Raw genomic sequence first — 18,655 nt, 5'->3', positions numbered from 1 at the left:
GTTAGCATCTGACCGGGATCAGTTGTGGCTCAGTTGCATTCGCGTTAGCATCTGGCTGTGGTCAGTTGTGGCTGAGCTGCATTCGCGTTAGCATCTGGCTGTGGTCAGTGGCGGCTGAGCTGCATTGGCGTTAGCATCTGGCTGTGGTCAGTTGCCAGTTAGCGTGGCCACAGCTGTGACACCGGGTCCTGCTCACCCAGGGTCAGATTGGCTTCACGAGTGATGCGCCCCCAAATCCGACTGGAATTAACCGATCGCCGGGGGCCGGGTGATGGCCTGTCTTCCCAGATATTTAAGGAGGACAGTGACGTCATGAACCCACCATACTTGCGGCAGACCTGACTACCATAGCATCATTGTAAGAAGCAGGTAGCTCAACTTTCTCTTCGAATGATTAAAGCCTTTTTGACTCTGCAATTGAAGTGTGTTGTCGGGTTTGCTACACTACTGTTCCTGTGGTATGCCACGTGATACCAGACGTCTGCGCGATTACAGTGTCGGTGCGCCCATTTGTTTGTCTTAGGCGTCCTGTCACTCGTCATCAGTTGGCAATGACGTCATCAAATGACATAAATATCCATAAAAGCTGTGACTTTCAACGCATTGAAAGACAGTAATTTTCACGCTTGTAACGGACGCAACAGCATGCATTTCCATTTTTATTTGGTTAGCAGTCAATGGCGAACATCGCGTCAGTACCACTTGAACTTTTGGATAACCGTTCGTCGTTGGCTCCTGTGTAGATTTAGTTATGCTAGCTTGGAGTATATAAATATATATATATATATATATATATATATATATATATATATATATATATATATATACTGTATCTTTTCATTGGCATGCCGTATTCCAACTTAGCATGTCTGTGTCATACGTAACTGTGTGTATCAAAACCTTTCCGTGCGTTGCAACCAGTGATTGAAATCTTAAAGTATCTTCATTTAAATTCAGGGTGGATTATCAATGTGACACTCTGAAACTGACTGCCGGAATTTTCTCCTACGTGTCACATCACGCCCCCTCCACCGCGATCAGAACCCCGCTCTTCATGTGGCATCTGAACGAAAATGTGCACATGTAATAATTTGATTGCTGAGATTTGATAGGCAGGGACCATCTACACCTGGGTCCCGTATGTCGACCTGTTGTTCGAAAGTCGATAGCAATCATGTTAAGTGCCCCATGTATTGTCCCTGCCCACGTGAGATAGCAGCATGCCGCAATGATGGCGCGTGCGGTCAAAACCACTGCTGCTGCGCGTACGGTCCGAACCACTGCTCCTGTGCGTACGGTCCGAGCCACTGCTCCTGCGCGTACGGTCCGAACCGCTGCTCCTGCGCGTACGGTCCGAACCATTGCTCCTGTACGTACGGTCCGAACCACTGCTCCTGCGCGTACAGTCCGAACCACTGCTCCTGCGCGTACGGTCCGAGCCGCTGCTTCTGCGCGTACGCGCACCGCTCCACGGACACTCTCGTCACTCGTTGTTATCTGCAGTGTTAGTGTTAACGTTGTGAGCGCGCGGCCCGGCTGAGCTCGTTCCGTATCTAATGTCGCCAGGATCTGCGTCAGCCGGTGTCGACCCAGAGCCGCCGGAGCCGGACGACTGCGCCATGGACGTGCCGCACGTGGTGCCGCCCGACGGCGGCTGGGGCTGGGTCATCGTCGCCGCCAGCTTCATGTGCAACGCCATCGTCGACGGCATCATCTTCAGCTTCGGCATCCTGCTGCTGCAGCTGGTGTCTGAGTTCGGGGAGGGCAAGTCCAAGACGGCCTGGATTGGCTCCATTCTCTCTGGGTTCTACCTGATCGCAGGTGCGTCCCTCGTCCACACTGAATGTTTGGAAGCTTGTGCAGCACAGCTGTTGGCGGCCCCTAAGAGGGCAAGGATACTCAACTTTTCGAAGTTAACCATTTAGTCTGTGGGCGTTGCATTAAAAACCAGACTAATCCGCAGTATGATACCCCCTCCCCCCCCCCGCCATTTTTCCTCAGTCAACTTTTCACCCAAGGTGAAGCCCTTATGTTTCCGTATCCGGTATTTTACTACAAACGTTTCGCAGGGATTGCGTGCGTGGAATCTTGTCTGTCTAAAATCCTCTTGTGTGTGGAATTTAGTACGCAACCACCGCGTGGAATCTTGATCAGGCATGACCTTGCCCCGGCCGAAGCCGGACCCGACACGGTATTTGTGCTGAGCACGCCTCAGTGTCTTTGTTCGCTGCTGGGTGGTGCCTCGACCTCGCTTATTTGCCGCGCTTTTCGCGGCATTAATTGCATTATCTTATCTCATACTGTCCTGTGGGCGGCCAATCAGCCGTCCCATGCGCACGGAGCACCAATATCGGCACGCTCGCGGAGCCGGCTGCTCGGGCTGGCCACTCGGCAGTGGGGTCACTAACGTGGAGGAAGTACCTCCCGCCCGCCGCCGTCACGACCGGCTCTATCGCGGGATTCCTCAGCCTAAGCTCGGGATTTCCAAGCCGTAGATAAGGATCTCCAACCGTGGCTCAGGATTCTCCAGTCTTAGCTCAGGATTCCCCAGTTGCAACTTAGGATTCTCCAGTTGCAGCTTAGGATTCCCTAGTTTTAGCACAGGATTCCGTAGTCGCATCTTAGGATTCCGTAGTCATATCGCAAGGTTCCATAGCCGTACCTCAAAATTCCCCAGCCCATCGAGGCTACCAGCCAGCTAGTACCCTAGCGGATTAGCGAGACGAGCTATAGCTCAGGATTCCTCAGCCGTAGCTCAGGGTTCCACAGCCGCCCAGCCCAGCTAATGGATCAGCGAGACGATTTTTTTTATTTTCGTCGTGCTCTACAACATTAAACGTATAGCACGTGACTATTATGCGACGGCTGGAGATATCTGATACGACAGTACCACAACCGAGCGGCCATCGTCGCCGGTTGATGCAGGCATGGGCGCAGGCACATTTATCGTATGAAACACCACCTGGAAATTACATGCCATTGGGGTGGGGTGGAGTACGTCTCTCTCTCTCTCTCTCTCTCTCTCTCTCTATGGAACCAACCTCCGGAAATCTCTCTTCCTCTCCACTTCTCTCTCTTCTCTTTGGGGTGGGGTGGAGCGCGTATATCTCTCTCTAGCTCTCCTCTCTCCTCCTCTCTCTCTCTTCTCTACTCTTCTCTTTCTTATTTCTCCTCTCGAGGTTCTCTCTCCTCTCCTCTCTCTCTCTCTCTCTCTCTCTCTCTCTCTCTCTCTCTCTCCTCTCTCTCTCTCTCTCTCTCTCTCTCTCTCTCTCTCTCTCTCTATCTCTCTCTCTCTCTCTCTCTCTCTCTTCTCTCTCTCTCTCTCTCTCTCTCTCTCTCTCGCTCTCTCTCTCTCTCTCTCTCTCTCTCTCTCTCTCTCTCTTCTCTCTCCTCTCTCTCTCTATCTCTCTCTCTCTCTCTCTATCTCTCCTCTCTTCTCTCTCTCTCTCTCTCTCTCTCTCTTCTTCTCTCTCTCTCTCTCTCTCTCTCTCTCTCTCTCTCTCTCTCCTCTCTCTCTCTCTCTATCTCTCTCTCTCTCTCTCTCTCTATCTCTCCTCTCTCCCTCCTCTCTCTCTCTCTTCTCTCTCTCTTCTCTCTCTCTCTCTCTCTCTCTCTCTCTCTCTCTCTCTCTCTCTCCTCTCTCTCTCTCCTCTCTCTCTCTCTCTCTATCTCTCTCTCTCTCTCTCTCTCTCTCTCTCCTTCTCTCTCTCTCTCTCTCTCTCTCTCTCTCCTCTCTCTCTCTCTTCTCTCTCTCTCTCTCTCTCTCTCTCTCTCTCTCGGGTGATATTTATTAACGTTTGAATGCTAAGTGGACACAAATTTTGTGCCTTAAAGCAACACTGGAGGCTAAAAAGTAGGTGAATGTGTCGACATTCGACCTTCTCGAATTTGTATTAGGGCAAGTTAACGGCTCCGACGGCTTTCCGAACCAAGAAACGGCTCGTTTGCTCCAACGGTCTCCCCGCTGCCCATCTCGCTCTACAAAGGGCTGCGAGCATGCTGCGCCGCATGACTTCGGTGCAGCCGGCACAGCCTAGCCTCCAGGCTGTGCGACACATCGTCATACCTGGTCTCAAAGGTTGGCCGTGAGACTTGAGTCAGTCGGCCTCGTGGGGGGCATTACCGCTGACCTCAGCGTCCAGACGCCGGGGTGAGGTCACATTACCACGAGCGCGGGATCACATACATGAGCTGCCTTGGAAATGTCTTTGTTCACCCGTCACGTACACGCTGCGTGGACAGCCGGGGTCACTGACACTTGCGCGCGTGACTCACGCTCGAGTCGGGTAAATTGGGATACACGGCCGCCCTCTGCGGACAGCGGCGCTTCAGTAATACCACATAAATTGTTGACATCCGCCCCTCGGTCGGTCACAGCTTGTGCTGACCGCGACGCTGTCCAGCCACCTTCTCCAACAGAACACGACGCTGCTCTCCAGGCTCGGCACCGAAGCCGAATAACATCCAAACCAGGGGCATTACGGGGCCTGACGACTGCTGGAGGGGATTCATCCCTCATCATTCCTTATAATCGTGCAGAGATTAGTGAATGGCCTCCGTGTCCGCTCCGGCGGCTCCCGTGCGCGCGTTTATCCCGCACCCGTCGCTGAGCGTCATCAGACGACCTTTATCCCGCGCCGGCCGCCGACCGACGCCGGCTGCTGTAACGCGACGCACTCGGTGCAGACCCGATAGTTGTGTGTACTGCACACGCTACGCTCGTGTCAACACAGACGCATGACCTACTTTATGTTTCCGGCAGCTCCAAGTCGGCGGGGAGGCAAATGAGCTGCGCCTGGTCTGACGCGGCCCCCGCCGATAACGGGCACTTCACTGCGTGGGCTGGTTCTCAGTAAAAAGCGTGCTTGATCACAGTTTGAGGGGCTCGTGTGGGCGCTCTAAAAAATGTGCATAAGCTTCAATTACAAGCCACGGCGCTCGGAATATCCTTGCTTGTGCCTTACTGAGGCGGAGAAGGGGGGGGGGGTCGCCTTTATTTTTCTGCCACTCTTAGGTTATGCGTGACAGGTGGAGGTGAAACATTTTATTTGCAAACCAATGACCCACTCCCCACAAACGGAGTCCGGTAAAGATAGATAGATAAAAGTTGCCTTTAGCAATACCGAAGAACTGGCTGAAGCCCTTTATCTGAGCAGTTCGCGTGTTAATCGGCCGGAGCGATCATCCTACTGTAGCAAGATATTAGCATAATGCTACTGTCGTCAGGGAAACTTTATGAAATACTCCGCTGCTGAGGCTATATGGCGTCGCTTGCCTCTTACCCCGGCGGAGAGGTCGGGCACCGAGGGGAATCGAACCCCGCACCTCTGGTCCCCCATACGCCCAGCACAGCCATTACATCACCGACGTGCATCGTAATGCGATCATCAGCAACTGTCGTGGTAGCCCCCCCCCCCCCCCGCCACGCGACACTCAGTATTCTTCGGATATTCACCGGATGGAAATTGCAGTATAGCATAACTGTAGATTGGCTGTTTAATTCGAATGCTAAAAGGACAGGTTCAAGGGACATGTTTTATCATTCTAAACGATCGAAAGATTTTAGATTTTAATGAAACCTCTTCTTCAGTCCCCAGTAACATTATGAACTTTTGCTTATGATATGCTTATGGACAAATGGGACTGGTTCACGCAACCAGTTGTTTTTGGGGCCGGTATTGCACCGCCTCAGATTCTTTGTGGGCCAGAAAGCGACCACACACGAAGTACACCGACGTCAGCCGAGGTCCCCTGAGGCACGACGTACGTCGGCGCAACGGGGTGCATAAACTTCGTGACATGTTGCCCGGCGGTGTATGGGCCGTGATGGACGGTTGTGACGTCACAATTGGACTGCACATAACACTCCCAGACGTTGGCCATTACACTTAAGATAACATACCGTCTGGATCAGTGCACGCAGTCATAAACAGGCCGGCCGGTGTCTGCGGTGGCGGGGTCGCGGCGCGGCACCCTGCACCAGGCTCCGTGGCCGGTGCGGTGGCCTCCAGCCACCCCCTGACCTTGACCGTCCCCGCCGCGAGTTGACCCAGGCCCGAGTGAGGTCTCCAATCTACTGGCAGTCGATAACGGGGTGGGGTGGGCTTTAAGCTGTCGTGATATGGGTGTTGCAAACACATGAGTTTGCAGTTTTTCAAGGCTCGTGGAAAATGGAGGTGCTGAGGTAGTATGTTTACTGTTGTTGTTCACTCGGATTTCGCTAGGAAAGGCCTTTGTAATCTTTGAGGGAGAGATTCCGACAAGGTTGATTGAAGAAAATTTTCACGTGTCGTTCCAAGATTCTGAACTGTATACGAAACCACAGCCGTGCCCATGCGTCAGCTGCCGAAGTTTGTTGCTGCGCCATTCATAAATACTTTCCACGAAATCTGAAACATGAAAACATGTTTGTCTTACAACCAGCGAGGTATTTATCTTAAAGCATGGGCATGTTCCTTGCGTTCTGGCGACGCTCAGAGTGATGATATGTGACTACTCGTGTTCTGGCAGGTCACATAACCAATGTTTGGTTCACACTCAGAATGAACTACTTAGTTCTCAGGACCTACGAGCATCCTCATAATGAAGGAACGGTGGCTGTGATACATATCTGAACCCTACCTTTAAAATTCTCTGAATGTGCAGGCACCTAGCTCACATATTCTGCTCTCGTCGACCTACCCTGGCTTGTGTTTTTTTTTTCTTCAAGTAATGGGCGTCCTGCTCCCTGCTCCCGGCCCAAAAATACGTATTGTCGAGCAGGCTGTGCATGCTGACGCAGCGTTACCATGTGACCGAATCAGCATGTCTGCGTTACCCCGGACTTGCTGACCCCGGTTCCGGGTCACACCAGTTCTAGTCCCCGCCCCGGGCAACGGCGAAGGCCCCGTATCACACGGCCAGCCCGTCTCAACTCGAGTCCGCGGTGTAAAACGGGGCTGTGCCGTGCTCGGGGCGATAGCTCGGCCACGTCGAGAATTCCAGAAGGCACGTGCTCGACACGGTCTTGTGATCATGCATGCACCGAGGCTTGACGTGATCTCATGTGCTGGATTTGAGATCGAAGTTTGAAGCAAAATTACGTCGCCTCCACAATACCGTTGTTCGAATGGAATGGAAAGACCTTTAGGATCGGCTAGACCTGTGGAAATCAGTCTAGCTGATGCCACTACCACAAGGGGTTTGGAGCGACCCATCACATGATTTTCGGGGCAAAATCCACCGCATGCGGTTAAAGTAACAGCTGCATATGTCATGATGTGTGACGCGTTACCAGCTGTAGCCTCTCAGCTGATCGTGAAATGCCGACAGCTAACATTATCTCAAGATTAATGCAAAGACGCTTTATACCCACAGTAATTTTGTCCAATCATGCAAGTCAGGAGCTGGGCTCTAGAAGAGGTTTTCTCATCGCGCCGAACAGATTAGCAGCGCTCGGAGCGCCAGACCACGATGACATGGCACGTGATCTCAGACCTCGGGTCAGTGGGCAACGGGCCTCCGCCGTGCACGCGCCCTTCTGCGAGGCTAGCATAGAGGCGCTCAGACCATTCCATATGGTGCAAAGAGGAGCGCTATTGGAAAGCTGCATGACCGTTGATAAGCTGATAAGGTCACCGTTGATAAGGTCACGCTTTTGGTTTTCAGGTCCTTTTGTGAGCGCGTTGGCGAACAAATTTGGCTTCCGAGTCGTGACGATCGCGGGCGCCATCATCTCCAGCACTGGCTTCTTCATATCAGCGTACGCGGATTCCGTCAACTTCCTGGTGATCACGTACGGCCTAATTGGCGGTGAGTAGAAGTGCAGCTGGTAAGCCGCCAGTATTTTTTTTTTTGTCAGAGCGATGTCAATTAGTAAAGTATCGGTGTGATCGATGGTTGTGGATCTCAATGACATGTCTTTGTAGGTAAAGGCTAAAGCAGCATGTACTTGAAACACGAATAATGTATTTCGATGTTCCACCCAGGACCAACGTTACTTGCTGCGAACAAGCATAATGCTTTCTGTGCATACCTCTCGGGTATGTACTCAACGTCTACCTGCTATTGGGTCCGGCATTGTGGCCACCCGCTGTCATAGGTCGCACAAACTGTCCCACTCCGCGCCCTGAGGCCCAGTCGGGCGCCGGCAGGCGTCGGCTTCGGCATGATCTACCTGCCGGCCGTGATCGCTGCCGGCTTCTACTTCGACAAGCGCCGCGCGCTGGCCACAGGCATCGCCGTCTGCGGCTCCGGCATTGGCACGTTCGTGCTGGCGCCGCTCACCAGCTGGCTGGCGGACCGCTACGGCTGGCGCGGCACCATGATGGTGCAGTCAGGTAAGAACCACGCTGGGTCGGCGCCGTGATGAGGCAGTCAGGTCAGAGCCCCGCTGGGCCGGAGTCATGATGGTGCAGTCAGGTGGGAGCCGCGCTGGGGCGCCGCCGTGATGAGGCAGTCAGGTGAGAGCCGCGCTGGGGCGATGCCATGTCGGTGCAGTCAGGTGAGAACCACGCTGGGGCGCCGCCGTGATAAGGCAGTCAGGTCATAGCTGAGTTGGGGGGGGGGGGGGCGCCGTGATGGTGCGGTCAGGTGAGAGCCGCGCTGGGGCGCCGCCGTGATGAGGCAGTCAGGTGAGAGCCGCGCTGGGGCGATGCCACGTCGGTGCAGTCAGGTGAGAACCACGCTGGGGCGCCGCCGTGATGAGGCAGTCAGGTCATAGCTGAGTTGGGGGGGGGGGGGGGGGGGCGCCGTGATGGTATGGTCAGGTGAGAGCCGCGTTGGGGCGGCGCCATGTTGGTGCAGTCAGGTGAGAGCTGAGCTGGGTCGGCGCCATGTTGGTGCAGTCAGGTGAGAGCTGAGCTGGGAAGGCGCCATGTTGGTGCAGTCAGGTGAGAGCTGAGCTGGGACGGCGCCACGTTGGTGCAGTCAGGTGAGAGCTGAGCTAGGGCGGCGCCATGTTGGTGCAGTCAGGTGAGAGCTGAGCTGGGACGGCGCCACGTTGGTGCAGTCAGGTGAGAGCTGAGCTAGGGCGGCGCCATGTTGGTGCAGTTAGGTGAGAGCTGAGCTGGGACGGCGCTGCCGGCCGACAACTGAAAGACGAAGGTTTGCGGCGACGGGGCAGTTGATCCCTGTTTGTGCCTTGTGTTGTCAAAAAGACAATGCATATATCAAGATTATTGGAGATGTTTTCCCGTCACCGCTTGCCCAGCCAGTGGGCGCGTGATGCCGATGTATTCAGGTCAAACGCGCTGGTACACGTGTTTCGGAGTTTGCCTCTTGTATATGCCTGTTCTGGACTCGAGCCGACAGCCCTCCTATCAGTTACAGCACATAACTCTGAAATGCTACCAAATTCGCTTAGCTTGGCTCGGTTGATGTTTATGCTCATGGTTTCGGGGCACCGTTGCCTCAAGCAAGAAGGCGTTGGACATCGGTGTGATGAAATTTTAAAGTCGCCCACGTTATGAGAGGTGACACCGTCGGTCAACAGAAGGGAGCCGAGCAGAATTGGAAGGCTTAGGGGGCATATCAGGCGCATTCTTTCGATGGACTTCATAGGCGCGCTGGTACTCTCTGATGCCAGTTAGCGATGCGCTTCCTCCCCCTCCCCCCCCCCCCCCACCGCGTCCCTTCCGTCACCTGGTGGCGCCATCCTTGCGCTTTAACTGCATGATCAGACATCAAAGCCAGCAGATTAGCATGCCACGCAGTGCGGCGGAGCCCGAGTCGCTGGAGCCGATCCGGGCCGCGCTACCACCCACTTTAGCCCGAGGCTGGCCCCGTGGCGCCGCTCGCGCAGTCGAGGCGGGCCTGATCCCACGGCTGTTGATCGAGCGGCCGGCGGGCCTTATCGCCGCCGTCGCTGCAACTGATCCGAAGACGAGCCGTGAGCCGGCGCGCTCGACCGCGGCTCCCTGGCCGGCCGGCTGCGATGTGGGTCAAGGTTCGAGAGTTCTGCAGTGCTGGCCGGCCCTGCTAGCCGTGGTCAGATGGCCAGCAGTGTGCACGCGCCGGTGGGCCCCGATCGGCGGTGAGCCCGAGCGCCGCCTCTCGACGGCTTGCCGACGGCCGGCACCGCCAGTCACGGCACCCACAGCCATGCACATTCACGCGCCACTGTCGACACGGCTTTTTGCGCTGGGTCACAGTGCGTCAGTACGTGGTCGCAAGTGTGGTTGAAGTTATGGTCTTTTAGGATATATCAAGACAAGTGCTAAGCAAATGTTGTGCATTTGCTGGCTGTAACCAAGTTTGTCAAAATCATAGGCTTATTTTGCTGCAGTTGCTTCGTGAGGAACTAGTCAAGAGTGAAAGATTGGCAGTGGCAGATCCGATGTAATGACGACCTTAGCTCCACATTTTTTAAAATAAATCAGGCTACGCGGACTGTCTCCGTTACCCTCGAAAAAGTGTTCTCAAATACGTTCCAACATGTGTGCGTCCGCATTCTTCACATGTAGACGCTAAAGGGTCAAGAAAACAAATAAGAAAAAACGTTAGCTAAAAAGAATAAAATATTTTAAACGCCCCAAAACTACTGATGTCCGCCACCCATGAGAAATGTTCAAGGTGTCTACTGCGTCTGACGCGGCTGATTGCTGAGACGTCTCTCGCTGCACGCGCGTCGTGTAGCCTAGCGTGTTTGGTTAAGGCATCGCGTTTTAATCAGACACGCTAGGGTCACGGAGTTCAGTTCAGGGAAAAGCTGCCTTAATCGAAGAACTGATCATTTAACGACGCTACTCATTTCATGACCAGTGAGTGTGCTCGGGTCCAAACGTGTCTCAGATAACCCGGCATGCCATTTGAGTCTGTTTTGCAACGTGAGTGACCGGTGAGGCTTCTCGCACGGTGTGCGACGAGGACGATTAGGGATATTTACAAGTGCATATTTAAGGTATTTACAAATGTGGTGTACACAACTGTAGTAAATCATCCAGGCGCAGCTCAAAACCACGCTGATGATACCAGAGACACATTTTTCAAGCGACACCTTGCGGTGGTACAAGTACAGTGGGATATTTAATGTTTACGAATTTCGCTTCGTGCTGATAAAAACTGCATGAACTTAAGACCATTGGTTGCAAATATACTTCAAAATATATTGGAAAGCGTGACGGCGGGGTCTGACTGTGCCGCTCAAGCTTGACATTTTATCACAGCTCAAAGAAGGCTTACACGGTCTGTACCCTCGCCTGTAACAACTTTAGTGGCCAACACGGGTTAGAAGCTTAAGTCAAAGGCGCAGTGGTGCAACGGGTGAAAGTCGGCTTGTGTCCCTTCTTGGCACAGGAATCCAAGTGATGATAAATGTATTGTTGAGCTTCCGGCCTTTCCGAGCCTTCGCAGCCTCAGTGTTTAGGTCAGTGTCACCGGCCTGACACGCGGGCGCCACCGACGTGCCACTCATGTCACCATTCAGACGTGCGTCGCAAACAGTCCCTCCCTGTGTTTGAAGGGTGGGGCGGCCACAGTGATTAACGATGTGGTTGTGTGGCCGCGGAGATATCTGTCTCCCCTCCTAACGAAAGGCATCACTCTATCTAGGTCATAACGTGTCATCGTTCGGGCGGCGATGACAGCAAGCGTCGACGCGTGACCCCGGCGTAGCCCCAGGAACCCTCTGCGGTACTTGCAGCCGCCGTGCCGCTGCGAAGCCGACACTAGACGCGCCTCGGCAGGGTGCTGGGTCCACCTGCGCAGCGCGGGGCCCTCCCAGCGCCGTCAGCGGAGCACCTGCGGCGCACGTGCTGGGGCGCGCAGGCTGTGTGTTCGACGTCTGCCGCGCCGTTCCGCGCGTCAGGCTGGGCTGTACGCCGCCGGCACCTCCCGCTGCCCGGTGTGCCGGCCGTGTGGTGATGGTCCCCAGCAGCCGACCTGACTCACCGCTCTCCCGAGATGGCGCGCTGGCAACCACAACAGGGGCATCACGGAACGGGACGGGCCGCCGACGAGCCGCCCGTTGTTTGGGGGGCCCGGCTGTTGACGCGGTTTCTAAATTACACCGTTGGCGAAAGCCGCATGGAGCAGCGCGAGGCACAGTTCGCGGAACGTGACGGTCGATAGGCTCAGGGCGGGGCTTCCTCGTCATGCGTGTTTTCAAGCCTCGCCACCTTGTTGGCAAATGACGTACTGTTAGTGCAGCTGTGCCGGGTAAGAGGCCCATGAGCGTTGACCTGCGGGCCAAACAGCTGGCAAATTTCAAGTCCCGGAAGTGGTCAGCGTCAGGGTGATTGGGCGAATCCTTACTTGATTATTTATTCAGCGGTGAACAGATGAACAAAGTCGTAGTTCGCAAACATTTCCAGCTGCTAGTGCGGCGCTGCAGCGGCGGTTCCTCGAATGCCACCGATTACGACAAAACATCACCGAACGGGACAACCATGCGAGCGCTGATGCAGGCCAACGGCATTGCTGCCCATTTCTTCACTCCCTCAGTCCTGAAGCCTGTCACGCTGCCGGAGTCGGTGCGGTGTTCATCGGCGCCCCGTGTGCTGTTCGCCTGCTGTCCTAACCGCTGTCTAGCCACTGTGTTCGGGAGTGTGTTAAGTCTATGCCGAGTCCCTGTTGGCGGGAGCCGTGGTGCAGCAATTACCATCCGGCATCTGTCGGGCCGCCGTTCCTGACAGTCTCAAGTCTACCCTTCCCCTCCCCTTTCTGGGGGTTTCGCGATCACGTGATCGCACTCGGCGCTCCGTCCCGGCTGCTGTATTGACGTTGACAGTCTTTAAGTCTAAAGAGTCTTACTCAGCCGCTCTCCGCAGGGATCGTGATCACGTGCGCCATGTTTGGCGCCCTGTTCCGGCCGCTGGAACCCGTGCGCACGCCGCACACAGTGGAGGCCAGCTCCGTGCCTGGCACGCCACTCATGATCCGCATCAAGCGCGCGCGGGACAAGCTGATGGAGGACGTCACGCCGTTCGGCTCCATGTACTCCATCGAGGGGCACATGTCGACCCACCACTCGGCCGCCAACTTCAAGTAGGTCACGATTTGTTCTTGAACGGTCGTGCTGCCGGCTGTGCTGTGCTGGCACGCATTGTTGCGCATTGGTATAGTTATTTCAGGGCGACATTGTCATCGGGTATCACATACGGATGTGCTAAGCTGCTGGTCTTGCGCTGCGTTGTCTTTTTGCTCGTGACCTCTTCTGCTTAAAGGGAAACAAATGTCCAACTACGAGGCGCGAGTATGAGTACGAGACAATGAGGAGGACCCCTAAAACGAAACTGTCATCTGTGCGCCTACAACCCTCTGTCAATGTCATCTATACAACCCCAGCCGAGTTGCGCGCCTGTCCACAAGCGGAGTGCTCCTCCTGCAGACCTCCGGTGCCGGCCGAGGCGCGAGCGAACGGTGCGCCGCTACCAGGCGTGCGCAGCGAGCACCGCCTGCAGCGACGCAGCAGCGAGCGCGACGCGCACCCGGCCGCCGGGCAGCACCGCAAGTCGCTGCCGGCCATCAACTACGCCCGACTGCTGCTGGAGCGGCGCGACAGCCAGCCGGCGGCGCGCGCGCCGGCAGTGCCGCGCGTCAGCCGCCGCTCCTCGGACAGCGGCTACACGGAGTCCGAGGAGCACGTGGCGGCCGGCCCGCTGCTCGAGGGCCCGCCGGCGCCGGCGGAGGAGGCCGCCGCGCCGCCCGCCACCGACGGCAACAGGAACGAGCTGGCGCCGCCGCCGGCCGGCTCCGGCCTGCTCAAAGTGCCGGGCGCGTCACACCTGCGCCTGCCGGAGCCGCGCCGCAAGTTCTCCATTCAGGACGCCGCGAGACCAATGTACAGGGAGGACATCTTCTACAGTGGAAGCGTCTACAAGCTCAAGACGAGCGTGGTACGTACAGGATGCCCCACATGGATTTTTTACGCGTGTTCTTTTTCCGCGAGGTTGTCGCTCTGCAGGGCGTGTGGGATGTTTCTGGACGAGTGTTGTCGCAGTATGCTCCGTTTTCACACCTGAATGGATTGCCGATATCAGTATTTCACTCCCCTTGCGATGCCTACCTCACATCACCTTATTACTTTAAAATGAGGTCTCTGAACGTAATGCGTCAGATATTATCACGAACTTACGGCACGCTAAAAGAACTACTTTGCCTTTGAGAGCAGTAAAAAGGATCTCATATATGAAAACTATGCAAAGTTTCTCAAATACTATTGCCATTGGTTTTTATCAAAAATGGCTGAAAATATTACGATTTGATGAATGGGCTCTACACCACTGCGTTACGTACAACGTGCAACATTTTCTTTAACAAAGTTTCGCTCACAAATCAGCTAACCAAATCACACTCACCGGCGTTCACGGGCTGCTTACTCTGACCAGTCGCAGTGGGATCACGGGCTTCAATTTTCAATCATACAGTAACGTACGTCACAACAATCAGCCAATAAAAAGTGTCCTCGCTCCTGTCGCGTCACAGTTGATGATGCCACTTAAAATGCACCCCGAACGAACTATGCCAAGAATGATTGCTCTCCAAGCTCAGGAAATGAGCATGTTGGAACTTAACACGCGCCCGGGTGGCCGCCTGGATACTCTTTGCTCGGGTGTGGGGGTCATTTTGATCCTGCTGAGATCTCAGGAACTAAGAAAGCTAGAAACACCAAATTTACGGGGTGTGTTGGCCTGTACCTGAATTCACTTAGATCAAGATTCCTAGCTCATGACCTTCGGTTCGAGTAAGGTCAAACAAGGTCAATTTCCAGGCTGGTCTCCGAAGTGCCCTCAGAACTTAAATACCTGTTGTAAGCAAAAGGGCACGTGATCATTTAAGGTCAGTGACCTTGTTTGGCCTTTCGATTATCAATGTGACCAAAATCATACCGGACTACTTTGAGTTTTGCACTTAAATAAGCGACAAAGATTACGCTAGGCAGTATGTTCCAAAAAACAAAATGTTGACCTGGGTCATTTCAGGTCAGTGACTTATTTTGACCACTGAGAAGTGGATAGAAGATGCATAATGTGGTTCCTGATATAAATGAGTTCGAAGGGACCACCAGAAACTAACCCATCCAGCAAGCCATAGAGTACCAAAACAGATTAGCTTTAACCTTGATTATACCTTTAAAACTGACCCAAGGTCAATAGAATATGATCAGTTAATTGTTGTGTTGCCTACGAAAGTATCTCAGAGACGTATGGTCCCGTCTAACACTCCGTTGTTGCATCAGGTTGAACGATTCCCTAGAAATTGACTTCGCAGAGAATATGGCCTGACTTTGACCTGTCATAGGTCAGCGACCTTACGAGGTACAGCTAAATTGGCAATGTCAAACGATTCGCTATCCAACTTCTACGGCTATGCAAAAGTTGACGTGGCTGCGCGGCACCGTTCAAAAACGATTTTCGAAAAATCTTCAGGTGGTCAATTTGACCCCCACCCCCACCCCACTCCACTCGAGCGCGTGCTAACGAAGACGCCAATTTGTAGATTTCTCTGGTTTCAACAATCTGCCGAACTCGGCTAAACACACAAAGTCCGTGGCTAAGTAACTCGTCACCGTGTGCACACTCGCCGACACCTTCCCACTGTCGCGTGCACAGGAGAGCTTGGAGAAGTACCACGCGTCGGTGACCCACCTGCCATCGTGGGAGCCGGCCGACGAGACGGAGGCCGAGCGCCGTGCCGCCGCCTACTGCTTCTGCTGCTCGCGCGCCTGCACCGACGTGCTGGCCACCATGCTGGACTTCTCGCTGCTCAAGAGCCCCACCTTCCTTATACTGAGTCTGTCTGGCTTCATGGCGCTGATGGGGCTGTTCGTGCCCTTCATGTACCTGGTCGGTGAGTGCACTCGCGCTGGGTCGGGCTCGAAGGTCTGCGGCGGGGCTGGAATCAATGCCGAGACTACTGCTCGAAGCACACGACACCAATTTTGAGCTTATATTTAGATGTTTACTTAGTTGCATATTGTTTATTTAGGTGTGGTAACTTGATGGAGATTAACTTGATCCCGTGTGCGCCGCGAGAGGCGTGCGTCAGGGCTGGCGCCGGTCGTGTAATAGTCTCGTAATCGTAATCTGGCGGATGGCTGCGATGTGCAGGGAGGAGGGGAACAGGAACGAAGCGTTAAATGAAAAAGATCGAAGTAATATGATGTGCATATATGCAACGGTGTAATGAGTGCACTTAAAAAGTCGTACCATTGAGAGCATTTTAAGCGTGCACGATTTGCCGGCGGAAAAATTGCCAGCAATGTGCGGCCGAAGGCTGCAGAACATCTAACATTTGCACAGCAAAGTATTCCAGTATTCCCGGGCATTTCAAAACATCGCGTGAATAATACCTCCCGTGCTCCGCCATCTGCGGGCTTCGCGTGACGGTACGGGAATTCCAGCTCTGAGGAGCACTAGACAGTTAGGTGTTGACCTTGTTATGTCATAAGCGGAACGTGGGCACTGTAAGCCGACCGGGTGCGTAGTGGAATTTTCCGTTCCACATACCGATATTGACAGCGCATGGTGCTTTGCGATGTTCACTTTTGCGAAATACGCTTTTACGCATTAATTTTGGAATGCGCACATGGGGCACGCTTGAAACGTGAGGCACAGTTGAGCATTATTCGAAACTTGAGGCAAAGTTCAACATTACACGGACGGCAGCTAATACGAATGCATATGGTAAAAGCCTTTCAAATGTTATGGCACCCCGAAATTCGGGTAAGCTGCCAGTGTATCCACGTGATGGCGGGTGCACTACCGCTCCGTAAACACCATGACCAGACCGTGTTTTGCCTTGATGAGAAACATGGTAACAAGAATGTGGTTGTGGCCAGTGGTGTGAGGTTCCGTGTTTATTTTCCTTCAAATGGGCCACTCGCAAACATCTTTGCGATGTCGCAGACGACAGCGATCGATCACGGAGTTAGCATAACAGCCGGCATGTTAAAAGAACCAAAAAAGTGCACCTAAACAGTCATTTGTAGCGGAATTCACATCTCCCCCACCTGCTTTTAAGTCGGCAAAAACTTAATCAAAAGTTCATCGGTGTCACGTTTTTGCATTCCTCCACGTGCACGTCAGCAGTAGCAGCCAGCTGACTCGGCCAGCAGCTGACTGGCCGGGCGGTGACGTGGCGCGTTTGCCGCAGACCGCGCCATCCTGCTGGGCATCGACCAGAGCTCGGCCACGTTCATCATCTCACTGATCGGCATCATGAACACGGTGGGCCGCGTGGTGTGCGGCTGGATCAGCGATCACCCGCGTGTCGACGCTCTGGTCGTCAACAACGGCGCTATCATCCTGGCCGGCGTGGCCAGCGTGCTTTCCCCCTCCTTCCAGTCGTACGAGATGCTGATGGCGTACGGCATTGTATTCGGACTGGCGATAGGTGAGCGGCATGTTTTTCCTCTGCGGGTGAGCTGAATTGCTGACGCGTTTGGGGGTTTTTACCATTCAATATGTGAGTAATTTCAACTGTAAATTTGGGTCATTTTGAAGCAATTAAACCATCCTAAAGATGCTGTATGATTCAAGTTTCGTGGAGCGAACCGCCGTTATCGTTTTTCTTTCAGTTTTCAAAACAGGCGAGTACCAAATAGCTGAACTATGAGCAGCGGTTCTCTTCCGGTCCATTGGCTCGACGCATGTGCTGACAGCACCGCTCTTGACCGCAGCCTGCTTCGCGTCCTCTCCGCTCCATCCTGGTGGTGGAGATGCTGGGTCTGCACAGGCTGAACAACGCCTTCGGTCTGATGCTGCTCTTCCAGGGCATTGCTGCCACCGTCGGCGGCCCCATAGCAGGTGAGCCGGCCGCAAGCAGAAGACCAGACGTCCTCGCCCGCTGCGTGCTCCAGTTCATGTCGCGAAGCCCGCGGGCGGCATGAAAGCACGCAACCCTGCGCAAAAACATTTGATGAATATCTCCTACATTGTCAGCTATCTGGCGGTGCAAGCCGGTGACAGTGAGCAATCTGTGATGTGTAACGGGCACTGGGCGTGGACCATCAGCCGCCGAGAATTCGTTGATATCTCGGTGGCGTGGATGGCGCGTCTGCCAGCCCCAGTACGTGACACCTCCTTCTGGCGCAGGGAGCCTGTTCGACACGACGCAGAGTTACGACGCCACCTTCTACATCGCGGGTTCGCTCTTCCTGGCGGCCGGCATCATCAGCCTTCCGCTGAACCGCGTCAAGCACTGGGAGGAGCAGCGCACCGGCCAGGGCATGCGCGACCCGTACATGCCCAACGGGCACGTTTAGGACCGCCCCTCCCCACTCACGCACCGGCGCGCCGTCGACTGCGCGGAGAGGCCCCTCACGCGGCTGGCACGCGGTGGTGGCACGAGCCGCAGCGGGGACGGACTCAGCGGCCAGGCGTGTTCCGCGAGCTGTGCGTCCGAAGTGAGCGCCGCCGGAGCCGCGACAGGCCCGGGCGGGGAGCGGGCTGGGCGGCCGGTGCCGAACCGATGGCTGTGTGTTGGCCGTCCTGGACGGGCGGCGTTTGGGGAGGGCAGAGGGCGTGCGGGTCCGCTGCTCGTCCGGGCCCAGCGACGAGTGCTTGAGCGGGCTGGCAGGCGGCCGGAATGAGTCGGAAGGGGCTCAGGCCCGGCCGTTCGGAAGACAGACCGATCCTGGAGTGTTTGGACCTGCTCTTGGTGACTGGGCCATGTGTCCGCAGGTGTAGCGGGCGCAGTCGTAGGTCGATGATATTATCTTCTCACCGGATTGGTG

At 54.8% G+C, this 18,655-nt stretch overlaps 1 protein-coding gene across 1 annotated transcript in view; it reads left to right on the top strand.

The window, feature by feature from the left end:
* LOC119091474 (monocarboxylate transporter 12-like) overlaps positions 1-18,297 on the top strand; it is a 43,474-nt gene extending 25,177 nt beyond the window's left edge. Inside the window, 11 exon segments of the mRNA XM_037214275.1 lie at positions 1,567-1,821; positions 7,648-7,791; positions 8,133-8,318; positions 12,747-12,963; positions 13,307-13,451; positions 13,626-13,814; positions 15,531-15,768; positions 17,074-17,313; positions 17,600-17,613; positions 17,615-17,726; positions 18,015-18,297. Coding sequence (XP_037070170.1) covers positions 1,567-1,821; positions 7,648-7,791; positions 8,133-8,318; positions 12,747-12,963; positions 13,307-13,451; positions 13,626-13,814; positions 15,531-15,768; positions 17,074-17,313; positions 17,600-17,613; positions 17,615-17,726; positions 18,015-18,184 — 1,910 coding nt within the window. The 3' untranslated portion in view covers positions 18,185-18,297.
* The last annotated feature ends 358 nt before the right edge of the window (positions 18,298-18,655 follow it).

This window comes from Pollicipes pollicipes, unplaced genomic scaffold, assembly GCF_011947565.3.
Source record: "Pollicipes pollicipes isolate AB1234 unplaced genomic scaffold, Ppol_2.1 Scaffold_3447;HRSCAF=4054_pilon_pilon_pilon, whole genome shotgun sequence".
Taxonomy (NCBI): domain Eukaryota; kingdom Metazoa; phylum Arthropoda; class Thecostraca; order Pollicipedomorpha; family Pollicipedidae; genus Pollicipes; species Pollicipes pollicipes.
The sequence above is the reverse complement of the archived record's forward strand: the minus strand, read 5'-3'. Positions and strand labels throughout refer to the sequence as shown.